The 15269-nt window shown below is 42.6% G+C and overlaps 1 protein-coding gene across 1 annotated transcript in view; it reads right to left on the bottom strand.

Annotated features, from left to right (window-relative positions):
• LOC103740951 (aminopeptidase O-like) overlaps positions 1–15269 on the bottom strand; it is a 194317-nt gene that overhangs the window by 107307 nt on the left and 71741 nt on the right. The window contains 2 exon segments of the mRNA XM_008841631.2: positions 858–1103; positions 7985–8138. Coding sequence (XP_008839853.2) covers positions 858–1103; positions 7985–8138 — 400 coding nt within the window.

Below are 15269 nucleotides of genomic sequence, written 5' to 3'. Positions count from 1 at the left end.
AAAGTCCCATGTTTTGATGAGCTTATTTTCCCCATCCTTAGTCAGGCATACTCACTGTTAATGACTAAGTTTTGCAAACAGAAGTATAACCAATGTACATTCTCTATCTGTTTTCAGTGAAGCAGAACTACCTGCCCACACACGACTGAGTGAACAGTGGTGCTAATGAAGTCATTGCAGCTGTAAATAATATATAGAGGAAAGACTCAACTTTGCAGGTCTTTTTTTGTAGGAACTAAATGGAGGCACAGTAAGAACAATATATTTACTGTATTAAAATATAGGAACATGTCATAAGTTTCCACCCCACCCCATGGTAACTCATCTGCTTTTAGCTGTTTTTCCAGCACTGTGATGGATTTATGCTGATCCATACACCGTCTCTCTAACATAGAGCTCTCAAGTTGTTGCCTTGTGACCAATGGTGAGAATGGATGAGACAGCTGGTCAGGATTAAGTGAGCAGCCTGTGGCCCTGGGACCAGGTCATGTTACTGTGCCCAGAGCCTGATGCTATGACCTTGGACTCATTAGCATTATGCTCTCATCATCCAAGCTAACAGTCACTGATCAGCCATGACCCAACACACATCACTCCAGAGGGTAGAGTATGTTCTCAACCCCAGTCACATGTGAGCTGCTCATTTTCAAGGCAATCTGAATGGAACCATGCTACCCACAGGCTCATTCATACATGGTGGGATCTACCTGAAAACTCCCCCTCAAGGCAGCAGTAAGACATCCAAGAATGAACAACTGGGCCCTTCTATTATAAGCAAATGAAATCACTGACAGAGTTCAAGAATAGCAAGAGAATCCCAAAGTATGTACTCTCCGTGCCATAGCAGAATGACATACCTGGCCATCCCCAGACTTGGAAAGTTGGCAGGGACGATGAGTATATCCAGCCGGGAGAATGGGTGTGTTCCTAGGACAGAATGTGCAGCTGAGAGGCAAGGAGGGATGAGCCACAGAAGGGTCTCTTGGCAGGCACCCTCAAGGCACAGTGGGGCAAAGACTCGATGAGGAATGATCTTCTGGGTGGTGGCAGAGGCATTCTTGAAGCGGCAGGGGTACTCCATATGACCACAAATGTCAGCATACCTGGGAACCACACACAAGAACAGGTGCACTTAATGGTAAGTCATGTTTATTCTTCTTGCCACGGAGGTGAAGAACTCTTGCAGACATGGACAACTTTGAGGGGACAGTGGTTCAGACAGGATCATAAGCTGACAGTTCATCTAAATTCTTGGCTTGTCTGTTTTTGGACAGCAATGGAAATTTGCGGATCGAAATATTGATATGCTTGAACTGACTAACTTCAATCTAAGCTATATGAAAGTAAAAGATCTTGTTTTAGAATAAACATGGGTGGAGAGGCAATGTTCATAAAGAGAAAATCATCTCCTAGCCAAATAAAAGCAAATTCTGCCCTCAGTAATATGCTTTCAAGTGCTACCATTGGGAAAATCTTCAAATTGCCAAATAATGGGCAATTCATAACTCAGAAAGGAAGCAACAGAATAGCCATTTATTTATTTATTTATTTATTTATTTATTTATTTATGATCTTCCTGCCTCAACCTCCCATGTGCTATGATTATAGGTGTATGCCCAGTATATGGGTCTCATATAGCTCAGGGTAGTCCTGAACTCACTATGTAGCTCAGGCTACCCTTGAACTCATGATCCTGCTGCCTTGGCCTCCCAAGTGTTATTATTATGGTTGTATCCCCAGTATATGCAATGCTAGGAATTCAATCTAGGGCTTTCTGCATGGTAGGCAGGCACTCTACCAACTAAGCTACATCACCAGCCCTGTTCCAATGCACTTTCAGTATAAATTTAACCAAGTCAACCTTTTAAGGAAACAGACTAGAGTCCAGCCAGCACAGATCTGACCATCATTGCCAGTTATTCCCTGAAAGGCAAAGGCGGAGCTGAAGAAAATTCCTAGAACCTGACTCACAGGCCCCAAGAGAACTTATCTAGCCAAAGAAACCTACATCAAAGAGAACTCTATTTTTTCATCTGTTAGCATGCCCTTTATTCAAACACAATGGAAAACCCCTGTAACTTGAAATTACAAATTATAATTCTAGCTGTAGGTGCTCCTGTGATTCATAGTGAACACAAGAAAATTTTTAAATGCTGGCCTGTCCCAATTTGGGCAGGTTGCAACAATAATTCCTCTTCAAATTCATGAAGTAGCTTCTGCCCATCCAAGGCCTACACTGAGGCGATCCACAGGGCTATGTTAACAAAACTCACTTTCTGCTACTGAGCTTCAAGGAACATGACTTCTAGCCCTGATGATGCTTCATTATGATCAAGGGTAAGGAAAATGGAGACCCATTAAAAACTGTCAGGATAAAGTGACAGTGAGAATATAACTGCTGACACTAAAGTCTAGCCAAAGCCCCTAGACTGATAACTTCATGAGGAAAAGAAAGCAAAAGTGCCTGTGGGTGGGTGCTTAACTTTGCTATAATGTCCACTTTTGTCCGGCTTTGTTCTGATGCACCAGTTCAAATGACACTCTCACAAAATGGCAAGGTTTGCCTATTAAGTGAACCACCATGATCCTTTTTCTAATGTTATTTATATAAGAACATAATGGTCTGTAGTAATTTAAGCTCACACACTTGCTACTGAAAAGCTTTCACAAGCTGGGCCTGATGGCACACATGTGCCTGTAAATCTCTAATCTCAGCTTGGAAGGCAGAGGCAGGAGAATCAGTTCAAGATCTTTAAGGCAAACCTGGGCTACATGAGACCCTGCTTCAAAAAGGAAAAAACAAAACAAAATAACAAAAGAAGTTTTCAGAAGATGAATGTGATAGTACATACATATATACTAGAATTCCAGCACCAGGAGGGCCGAGGCAGGAGGATCATGCATTGACACCAGCCTGAGCTACACAGTGAGTTCTAGGCCAGTTTAGATTGACATATCAAGCCCCTAACTCAAAAAACAAGTAGATAAACAACCAAAAAAACCTAAAAAACTAAACAGAATACAATAAGAGTTTTCAGATCATGTTAAACAACACAGGCATCTTCTGGACAAAGTTGGGGAGTACATTTAAGGTCTGTGTATCACAATACCACAGTGTGAAGAGGCATTCTCTCAAGACACACAGCCTATTCCCAGGTAGGAAAATTATTTCTTACAACCAAGAAAAGTAAAGGTTAGAGAATAGATTGAGGTAGCTAAAGGTACAGCAAAAAGCCCATTTGTTCAAGGGAAAGGATGAACCAGATTCTCTCTAGGCATATCACATGACACCCATCTAATTAATGGCAATGATTAAGGCTAGTTGCGTGACTTAATACCATTTCCCAGGAGCAAAGCAAAGCCAAATCCAGGAGAAAATTCAGGATTTTTAAGGCAATCAAGCTATGGACAAGTTTTGCCAGTGAGGTTCCTGATCATAACAAATGCATGAGGGAAGCCACTGGTGAGTTCCTAAGTGGGGACCAGCCAGAAAAATCTCAGCTTCAGTGGCTATGCTTAGCCATGACCCAAGGCAAGGAACTCAGTAACTGAGACCTCTTTTTCCTCATCTCTCCCACATCTTACCAGTGTGTCTACTGGAAGAAAAAAGGACTGATTAGGAAGGAGTAGGAGGGACCACTGTGCAGAGACAGAATGTGTTGGATCAGATTGTGTCCACAATGATCAGAAACTTCTCAAGTCAAATCCTCAAGATCTGTAGACTGCATTGCATGCTAATTACATACTGAAATGGTTCCCAAAGTTTCTTCTTGCACGAAGGAATATTCTATGACAATCCACTTCAAAAGTCCCACTTCATACAGCAGCCCTGAAGACTTAAGATGATGCTGAGCTTGTGCAACATCAACAGTCTTCCACAGACCCCACAGAAACTCAAAGATGCTTTCTCTTCCTAACATGGCAACCGCTCTCAGTTTTTACAACTCTAAAGATGACATTTACGCATGCCCCAAGTCTTCTCTTTTGGAATGAATAATCTCATTGCCTTGTTTCTTTATTACAGTGCCTATTTTCTGGTGCCTTTCATTACTTTTGCTTGCATTCTGCTGGAGTTTATCCAAGTTTCCATGCCATGCATAAACTGTATGGCCCCTTAAGAGATTAAATATAAGATTCTCCTGTGGTTGGAGCCAAATAAAATCAATACATGTTGGACAGTTTACCTGAATGCCTTATAGTTAATATGTTTACTAAAATTTTCACCCAGAGTGGGCTGGAGCGTGTGTGATATGAACTGGAAGAGGGAATATTCCTCCTGTAATTTAGCCCATATGAACAGTGATCAAAAGTTCAGTGACCAATCCTTTGGCCAAATTTCTGGAACCCAGATGAACACTTTAGGCAAATGAAGGTCTGCGGTATACAGGGTCCCTATAAAAGTTAGATTTGCATGAATTGAACTGGTAGAAAAGAGGGCTGGGAAGGCAAGACCAAGAGATGTAAACATGTCAGAAACACCACCAGAAGTGTGATAAGCACTTCAGGGCACCTTGCTGGCAAACCTACCATAGAGCCAGAGACTTCATGAATGAAAACACAGAGGCCGCCCTCTGACGACCAGAGATGGCCTGTATGAAGCATGAAGCCACAACAGGACTGCAAAATGTAAGCTATAGCTTTGTCATATCACATTTCTGATGAACAAGTGTACCAATGTATGACAGGAAACCCATGTTCCTTTTGTCTGTGGTAGAAGGGTGTGTGGAGGAAGGTGTCCCACCCACAGCTACTACCTGCCCCCTGCACAAAAGAATGCAGTTGCCAGAGTGGCACATTTGACCTCCCCCATCTTCCCTATTGGCTGGGTTGATCCTGACCTAACTTTTTGGATTTGCTTGCCCAATGAGAGTCTTTGGCAGTGGGGTAGGGAGGTGTCTGCTGTCTATTCAAGTTTTAGCCTGGATATGTGTGTTGTAGAGCAGCCTAGCTGGTTGAAAACTGACTTGGCTCATCTAATGTGAGGAGGAAGTATTAGAAAACTGATTCAAACCCTGCACCTGAGCCTCTCCTCTGTCCAGCTTTTGTCTGTTTCCTTCTCAACTGGTTTTAAACATAGGAGGGCAAGAGAAGAATGGATTTACCCTTTCCTCAAAACTCCAAGAGGAATCTTAGGCATAGTTCTTCCCAGTTCCCCCATTTACTTGACCATCCCCTCCTATTCACAATAACAGATGCAGGGCAAGTGAGAAGCAATTCCAGTTGCTCTAATCAGGAGCACACATTGTTCAACAGCACCTCTCCTGACATCAATGAACCTTGAGGCCATAGTGAAGAATAAAGCAGTTCTTCACCATTGAGAATCCATGAACTAAGTCTTCATTCTATAAAAAAAGGGGAAAGTTTACCTCTGCCCAAAGTGTCATATCATAACCAGTCAGTAAGGATGGCATCTGCAGGTCCAAGAGCTCAACTTCTATTTTCTTTCTTAAAATAAAATTACTGGTATTTGTGTGAGTATGTGTGTTTGTGTTTGTGTGTGTGTGTGTGTGTGTGTGTGTGTGTATGTGTGAGAGAGAGAGAGACAGAGAGACAGAGACAGACAGAGACACAGAGAGATGGGGGCACATGGAGGTCAGAGGATAACTTCTAGGAGTCAGCTCTTTCATCCCACTGTGTGGGTTTGAGGCTCAAACTCAGGTCATCAGGCTTGGTGGAAAGCACCTCTACCAGCCCCTCAACCTCGTTTTCTGAAGACATACTCCAGTCTGTATCAATGGCTGGATCATGGCAGTACTCTCTAGATGAGAAGGTGGCTCTGATGTCATATTCAGTTTTTAAAAGTCTCCAGGTAAGATTCTAAGCCACCTCTTTAGGGGTGAGACATGGGTGTGATGGCAGATATTGTTCTTCACTAGGTATAGGAATACGAACAAACAACTGCCTTGGCCTCATTATCCTTATCTATAACTGGGAAAAACAAAGCCAATCACTTTTTTTTATTTGCTTGCTTATTGGGTCTCCCTGTAGTCCCAGCTGGCCTGGAAATCACTATATAGACCAGGCTACCTCTGCTTCTCCAGTGCTTGGATTAAAGGTGTGCCACCATGCCTGGCATGGAAGTCAATCTCCTACAGGTTTATCCTCAGGACTGAAAGAGACAAAACTGGGATCAAGATGGCCCCTGAATTCAAATAACTGATGGCTTCTGTATCAGTTCAAGGTCAGCTAGGATATGCTGCAATCACAACCAGTGCAGCAATCACAAACAGTGCAGCATTCCAGTGACTTGCCACAAGGAGAAGTAACTCTCTAGGGCCCTAACCTGAATTCCTAACTCAGAAATGTAGATACTCAAATGAAGCCTACTATGTGGTCCCAGAGCAGGGGAAAGGAGCACTAAGAGAGTCTCACATGCAACAAAGTGTCCCCACATGAATGTATCATGTTCACCTCTGCTCATAATTCCATTCTCTCCTCAGGAGGATGTGAGTAAAATATAATAATCTTTCCTGAGCTATATAAACTAGAACTATCAGCAAAGACAGACAGATCCAAACTGACATATTACTTACTGAGAAAGAAGTAGAAATTAGCTCCATTCTGCCAAAAAAAGGAAAGTGTAGGCAGTAAGACATGCCTGTCAGAGGCGAGAACACATGGCTTATCACATAAGGAAACCACAGCCACTGTGGTAAGAGTACAAGCAACACAACAAAATAAGACCAACACAAAAGGAGTCTGCACCAAAATGGCTTAGCTGATTTTCTTTCTGTCTGCCTTGTTTGAGATAGGGTCTCATTATAAGGCTGGTCTGAACTTGGTATGCATCTGAGGATGACCCCGAACTTCTTATCCTGATGCCTCCACCATCTGAGTGCTAGGATTATAGGTGTACACCATCACACTTGGCTAATATGGTGGTGGGGATGGAACCCAGGGATTCATGCATGCTGAATAAATAAGCACTCGATCAACTGAGCTAAATCCCAAGAGTTGGCCTTCAAGGACAAAATAATCATCTGTACCATTCCTCTGTACTGTCTCCATCAGAAGGGACTTAGTAGTTTCTGTAAGACAGAAAAACGATTCAGTTTGAGCTGAGTGCACAAGACCTAGGCAGAAACCACACCACACATTTCTGTGCCCCTTCTGTTCTCCCTCAGCTCTCAAAGCTAGAAACAGGAACACCTGGGGAGGCTGCAAGTGAAATCCAATACCTACACTAATTTTTTAAAAACTTCAACCTGATTTTTGTTGCATTCAAAAAAAAAAAAAAGAAGAAGAAAAGTTAACAAGGCCTTGACTTGGCAGGATTCCCTTAACCCAATGGCTCTGTGACAATTTCCTTGTGCCCTGTGCTCCTGGAGGCCAACAGCTCCCCTGAAGAGGCTGACCCTGCATTGTCCCTCTAAGAGCAGTCACTGGAAACAAATGGCAAATAGTCTCAAAATGATCTATCAGATGAGCAATTTCTCTTCGTTAAGCTGTTTTAGACTAGACAGACACTAAGACAAAGTCAAAAGATGTGGTAAGAGGGATGGTTGCACCTGCAACACTTAATATTTTACTTATTACTTTTATATGTATGGGTGTATTGCCTGTGTGTGTGTGTGTGTGTGTGTGTGTGTGTGTGTGTGCTGCAATGCCCACAGAGGTCAAAAGAGGGAATCAGATCCCCTAGAACTGGGGTTACAGATGGTTGTTAGCCTTCGTGTGGGTGCTAGGAATCAAACCTAGGTCCTCCTCTGCAAGAGCAGTCAATACTTTTAACCACTGAGGTATCTCTCCAGTCTCAAGTCTGCAACTCTTTAACTTAAGCAAACACTTAAAAATATTTATCCTGACTTCACAGAGGATTTCTCACTTTCTTCTGTCTTTCCCCATGAACAACATGCCTACATTTCTGCCTCCCAACTCTTTTCCAGTAGGCCTTTCCCTGCTTTGATTAATCCCATTTTGCTTTAGTTTCTCAGCAGGGATGACTCATTCCCAGAGCAAAATCAACAAGTTCCCAAAAACAAACCTGAAGTCAGGCTCAGAAGGTGGGAGTGGTTTCTCAGTCACCAGATCACTTGACGGGCATATCTTGGGCTTCATTTCTGTCCAACATCCCACTGCAATTGTGAAGGTGGAGGCTGGCATTGGCATCGTCACATAGTAATGCCAGCTTGAGTTCCCTATAAACAGAAAGCAATTGTTATGTGGCCACTGTGTGGTTCTGAACCATACTGCATGCTATTTTTTCTCTTGGAGAGCTTACGGGACAAACTAAGCAGAGCCCATTCTTGGAGATGGGTCACGCAGCCCGAAGGGCATAACTGAAGACCTCAGGGATTGCACAAGAGAGATGCTGCTTTCAAGGTAGTCAAGGAGGTTTGCGTCTCTTCCAGTCATCAGTTTTGATTTGTTGTATTATGTTATTTTGTATTGTTTTGGGGATGGTAGTTGAAACAGGGTCTCTCTATGGTCCCAGCTGGCTTACAACTCCCCAAGTACATCAGGCTAGCCTTGATCTCACAGAGATTCACCTGCCTCTACTTTCTGAGTGCTGGGATTAAAGGCCCTCACCTCCAATGATCAGTTCAAAACCACCAGTGAGGCTAACTATAAAGGGAGGTGGTTGAGGTGGTCACTAACACCTGCAAACACAGAGGGCACATGCTACGTGCTCACACAGACACAAGAATGTGTCCTATTCTTCTTACTGCCTAGCATAGTATTTGGAACCAACTGATAGTTAATGAACTACTGATTAAATGAAAAAATGAGGAATGATCATTTCTATGCTGTAATCTAACTATTTTGTCTAAATTCAATTCAAGTCAATCTAAAATGGATAGAGTAGAAAACATGAAATTATGGAAGGGAAGCTCCTAGGTTTTAGTCCTGACTCTAAAACGAATTAGTTGTGGAAGATCAGGTCTTACCCTCATCTCTTTAACCTGTTTAATTAATGGCTCACTCCTCCCTGAGCGGATAAAAAGCAGGAATATAGAGTTCGTGGAGCCAGAGATACCCAACCAGTTTGAAACAGGGCTGAGATGACAGTGAGGGCTCCCCATCCTAGGTAAAGGGTCCTCATCCTAGGTAAAGGGTCCTCATCTTAGGTAAAGGGTCCAGACTTCAGAGAAGGTTTTTATCAAAGAAACAACTGATAACTGAAATATGAATATATTATCTAACTTAACATGGCATTTAAAAAAGTTTTTGTTATTTTTATTTTCTGTGCATGTTTGCATGTAGGTAAGTGCACCCATGTTGTGCAATGACCTCGGAGGACAGAAGAAGCTGTTGGATCCCCTGGAGCTGCTGTGTGAGTGCTGGAATTTGAACCCAAGTCTTCTGCAAGAACAGCCAGTGTTCTTAACTGCTGAGCCATCTCTCCAGCCCCCAAATGGTATTTTTTGAAGTGTAAGCTATAAAGTGATAGTGCATAGACCCAGTCATGGTGGGAACAAGAAGAGGCAGGAGTCAGTAATTTGGGGTCATCCTTGATTACATAGTAAGTCTGAGACCAGACTAGGATATATGAAATTTTATATGTATATTACAATATATATTTCTTCTTTTTTAACAGGCTGAGCAATCCTGTCCTCTGTAGGATCATGACTCCAAAGTTCTTTAAAAAAAAATTTTTTTTTTTGGCCTTTTTGAGACAGGATCTCCCTGTAGCTCCAGCTGCCTGGAACTTGCTCTGTAGACCAGGCTGGCCTTGAACTCACAGAGATCCGCCTGCCTCTGCCTCCCAAGTGTTGGGATTAAAGGCGTGCACCACCACGCCCGATGATAGGCCTTAATTTTAAAAGGGGGGGAAAAAAAACCCAAATAACTGAATTCTTTTTTCTTTAAAATTTTTTTTTGTGTGTGCATAAGTATATTGTCTGCATGCTTGTAAGTGCACCTGTGTTATGCAATGCCCAAGGAGGTCAGAAGAGGGTGTCAGATCCCCTGGAACTGGAGTTATGGGCAGTTGTTAGCTGCCATGTGGATGCTGGGAATTGAACCTAGGTCCTCTGCAAGAGCAGCCAGTGCTCTTAACCACTAAGCCATCTCTCCAGCCCCAAATCTAATTTTCTTTTTATGTGTATGAGTGTTTCACCTGCATGTATGTAAGTGTATCCATGTATGCAATGCCCAGAAGAAATGATCAGATCCCCTGGAACTGGAGTGACAGACTGCTGTTAGCTGCCATGTGAGTTCCAGGAACCGAACTTGGGTCCTTTGCAAGAGCAGCCAATGCTCTTAAGGTCCGAGCCATCTCTCCATCCCATAACTGAATTCTTAATTCAAGGACTAGGGTCACTCATTCTTTAAAGTATACTTCTGAGAATTTACTATAGATGATTGGAGCTTTGCTTTCGCAATAATTCAAGCTCTAGGGCTGGGGATAGTAGTTAGTAGAATGCTGGCCTAGCATGCAGAAGGCCTTGGAGGGTTCCATCCCCTGCCCTCAATAAACATGTGTGGTAGCATATACCTGTAGTCTCAAATCTCAGAGGCAGGGGGATTAGAAATTCAAGGTCATCCTCATTCAGTGCATAGGAGTTTAAGGCTCTTTTGCTACATTAAACCTTTGGGAGATCAGTAATAAGCAGCAATAATGAGGCTTCCCAGTGAAAATGGTAGCCTGCAAGCCCAAGGCTGCCTCTACTTCCTCTCCATACCCCATTAAAGAACAGTAAAAGCTATTTGTTTTGTTTTATTTTGACAGGGTAACCCACACTGGCAGTGAACTCAATAAGGAGATATATAGATGAGGCTGGCCTTGAATGCCTGATCCTCCTGTCTCTTCCTCCCAAGTGCTGGGATGATAGACCTGCACCACTGTACCCAGCTAAAAGCTGTTTTTCTTCTAAGGCATAAGCCAACAAGAACAAAGAGAACAACACAGGAGTCAACAGCTATAAACTATAGACAGCTGCATAAAGACTGACAAAAAGGGGCAAATGCTGGCACAGACCTACATCCTGTGGCTGGTAGAGAGTGATAAGACCTGTCTCATTTTAACTTCTAGTAGGCCTCATAAGGTCTAAGATGGGGGCATGCTGAGCTAAACTGTCCTGGCTGAACATGAAAGAGGGGTTAGACTCATGGGCAGCCTCCCCTACCTTGTACACCTTGCTGTCTTGTCCATCTTCCACAGACCCTGGAAAATAACTGTAAGCTTACTTTCTAGAGAGAAAAAAGAAAAACATCTGTACTAGAAGGATGTGGGAATAGGGGAGGAAATGGCAAATGAACAGGACTAGATGAATACATGCCTACAGAATGCGAACACAGGCATCTTCCCTTATTTGGGTCCAGATTGCTAGTAGCTAAGCTTTACCCACCAGGCAGGAGACTGAAGAATGACCACTCAAGAGCAAAGGAACACTGGAAACCAATGACACTGGAAACTTCCTGTGATCAGCTTTGGTGAGGCTGACCACACCCATGTATACACTCAGGGTTGCCAGTCTCTATCTTAGACCCCTCACTCCTGAATGCTGACAGACTAAACAAGGCCCTCCAAGGCACCTACAGAAACTCTCAGATGCAAGACAGAGAGAACAAAATAAGTAGAAACAATCCACCCAGAGGACAAGGATCACTTTTAAGATGCTAAAAACTCTAGACACACAAACATCTAAAATTAAGAGAATTTATTACAGTCCTGCAGCAGAGTATTTAAAAGCCCATTCATTAGCAAAGAAAATCAAAATCACGACAGAAGAAAAAAACTTAAAGGGATAAGATGTGATATAAAGGTGAAGAAATCTCCAAGAAAATAGAGTAAAACACCAAATTAAACCAAGCCAAATCAATACATCAAGGCAAAACAAAAGTACACCTTAGGAGGCCCAAAACCCACATGATAGAAGCACCATAGAAACATGGCAGGGAAAGTAGAAGGGAAAAAACTGTCGACGTTATAAATAAAAATTAAAAGCTGCCCTGAAATAAAGGGAACACTGGGTTTCTGGACTGAAAAAATACAAAATACCTAGACATTGGAGAATCCCGCTCACTAAGATAGGTCATTATGAAATTCAGAAGTATGAGAATGAAGACAAAATCCTACACCTTCAGACACACAGAGCTTAAAAAAATCTGCCTCCTACGCACCATATTCCCTGTAAGTTACCACACTATGTAAAGTGGGCTTCAGAAAAAGAGGCAGGAAAACAGCAAAGGGAGCCTGCGAAACCATAGGCCGGGACCCAGAGGGCAGCCTAAGCCATGGAGGCAGGCTGAGGACCCCCAGAGACAGCATTTCAGGAAGATGAAACTGGGAAATAATTTCACCTATTTGATCATCTTGAAAAGAGATTTAACAACTTTAAAAGAGTCTGGAGTTGATAAATACATAGAAAACCAAGAGAATGGTGTGAAGAGGACGACAAACCATCATTATTAACTCCAAGTAAAAATAGCATGCATAGAAATAAAAATTCACCATAGCTTTACAAGGCTGCAGCTCTTAATAACAAACACATATAATTTGAAGACTGTTGATTCAGTCAACATTGTATTACCCACAAGAAGACAGGATATTGGGAAGGGAATACATGATGGGCTGGAGGGAGAAGAACTACATCTATCTGCCATGGTGGGAAGAACTAGAGCTCTTTCTGCCTCAGCCTCCAGAGTAGCTGAGATTACAGGGGTGTGTAGCCATGGCTATCTGAAAACAGTTATTTATGAAGCAGGAGAAAGGATGGGAATGCAACTCAATAACACTGTTCTTTGGAGAAAGAGCACAACAAAAGAAGCAATTAGGTAGCTTTTAAAATATTGCACTTTTTGTTTTTTGGAGAGAGGGTCTCCCTTTATCCCTAGCTGTCAGGGAACTTGCTATGTAGACCAGGCTGGCCTACATCTCACAGAAATCTGCCTGCCTCTCCTTCCCAGTATTGGGATTAAAGGTGTGTGCTTCCACACCCAGTGAAAATACTGCATTTTAATACAAAACAATTAAGAATTAAATCAATTAATTAAAAGGTAAATTTTTTTTTTGGACTGATCTCAAATTCATGGCAATTCTTGCCTTAACTACCCCAAGTGCTGAGATTGCAGAGGTGAGCTGCCACACCCAGAAAATGAACATTTTCAGTCTTGAGACACTATTAAATGAGAAAATATAGCTCCAACTTGGAAGACACAATCTAGAAATAAGGAGTAGGTACTACCCTAGAGGAAACCCTTTTGAGAAGAATATACTGTATACATCAGGCTTTCTTCCTATGCTGTCTGTTGACTTTTGACCTGGCTTTCTGTTGACTAGCTAGTTCTGGACACCATCTAACATGTTGGCAAGATAAGACTTGTGGAAATAGCAGAACTGAAAACAGCTCTAGAAGAGAACTGCGGATGGGAGAAGAGGTGTCTGTTAGATCCCTGTGCGAGTTCACTGAAGATCTAGGCTGCCCAATCACACACCCTACCTCCGCCTTTATCAGAGCAATGTCTATATGCTCAAGTGATCCAGGGAAGGCACTATAGGTCCCACCCAAAGAAGCAGTGCATATGCAGAATGGAGAAAAAAGTCAACACTGTTAAGAACTTAGAATTTGGGACTGAGATAGCAAAAGCAGTAACAGAGCCTGAAGTGAAGTCTAATAAAAACATTTTAGAGCCTCCATTGCTTCCTCCTCACAGTCTTCTCTGAAGTTAAATAACGGAAAGAATGCTTGGGGGGGGTAATACTAAAAATATTACACACTTTTTTTTTGCTATCTAGTTATTTTTAGGAACTTCACAGGCAGACTAAATTTTGTCTGACATAAAAACAATTACCATGAAGCCATACAACACAATCAGGAGGTACTTCTTAGTAGAACAAATAGACCATTTATATCTCTGTGTCTCCAAATTTATATTTTAAACGCTACAGATTTCTTCCCAGATAGCCCACAAGATTTTTGTATCTTCTTAGATTCCTAAAGTTCCTCTCCTTAGAGAAGCTCATTTGTAACAAGCCATTTTTTATTTCAAACTTCTAAAGCAGAAATTTTTTCTTGGCTCTAAGTGACATCAGACAGGCACATCAGTTGGCCAGCCATTAGGAATCCAATTCCCAAAGGCTCTGGTGACTCACAGTGCTTCTCAGGGATTAGCTTCTCAAGCGTGCCCGGCCCCGAGCTTTTGCCTTGATCCTGGCAAACACTACAGCCAGCCGTGGATCTGTGGAGCACTTCCAGAGCTCTGGGAAGGGTTTTTCAGTTCAGCATTATGAGAACATTTTGAGTACTGTCATTTGAAAGAAAAGTTTATTTTGAGTTGTCTGTTCAGATTAGTCCACTGCACAGTCTTAAAGACTGTCCCCTCCAGCATGGACTTCAACCTATAAAAGTTACTGGTCACCAGATGGAAGGACGGCTCCACAAAGCAAAGCATGAATTCCAAAGACAAAGAGAACTTATGCATGGAATGTATCATTTGCAATAAGCCAACCTTGCAAACATAACTGGTGAGGGTTTATTTCTTTTGGGTAAACCAATGGGTTGAATTCTAGCTCTAGACACCTTGAGTTCAAGCCCTGCTCCATACTGGCCAATTTGAACACGTTACTTAATCTCTGGACACCCAGTTTCCTCAAGCATAACAGGGGAATAATCATAGTATCTACCTCACAGGATTATGTGAAGATTAAACTGGATAATACACGTAGACATCACGAGGCATAGTGCTGGCCACAGTGCTTGTCCCTGTTGCTATCACTCATGTCATCATCATCATCTGCAAGCTCTCCTTCCTTTAGCTGCCTCTCCCCGCTCTCAGACTGACTTTGGGAGGCAGAGGCAAAGGATGTTTAAGGTATGGTTGCCACATGTGCTCCAAAACCCATGACCTGATGAGGCCCACATATGGGGTTTAAGGTTGAATGGCATTAAAATACAGTGTACACAAAGCAATCCATTTAAAGGAGAATAACAGCCCAAAGGGGGCATCCGGTATGACGTCATATAGAATAGGCCATTTGGAGACTATTTAAATGGTGTTTACTTTAAACAAGCCATCCTCCATGAAACAGACAGTGAATGCCTTCATTTTCCTTTTTATTCAGCCCACTGCACTAGCCTCCCTCACAACACCAGCTGCAAAACAAAGAGAACATGCTGTACTTGCATTAGCCCAAAGAGTTTCCTCTGCAGAAGCCAGAAACCCATCACACCCCTGGATGACTTCACAGCAAGGCTAGCAGAGATGAGGGGCAATGGAAAAGGCCCAGTACTGTGCAGGCTTGGGCAGCAACCAGTATACTTCTCCTTTACACAGATTTTTGTCCCTCTGGACTTATGACCCCCTCCCCAAAGAGATCAGAGTTC

The sequence above is a fragment of the Nannospalax galili genome, unplaced genomic scaffold (genome assembly GCF_000622305.1).
Source record: "Nannospalax galili isolate Female #2095 unplaced genomic scaffold, S.galili_v1.0 scaffold740, whole genome shotgun sequence".
NCBI classification, from domain to species: domain Eukaryota; kingdom Metazoa; phylum Chordata; class Mammalia; order Rodentia; family Spalacidae; genus Nannospalax; species Nannospalax galili.
Note: the sequence above shows the minus strand (reverse complement) of the source record. Positions and strands in the feature narration are given on the sequence as shown.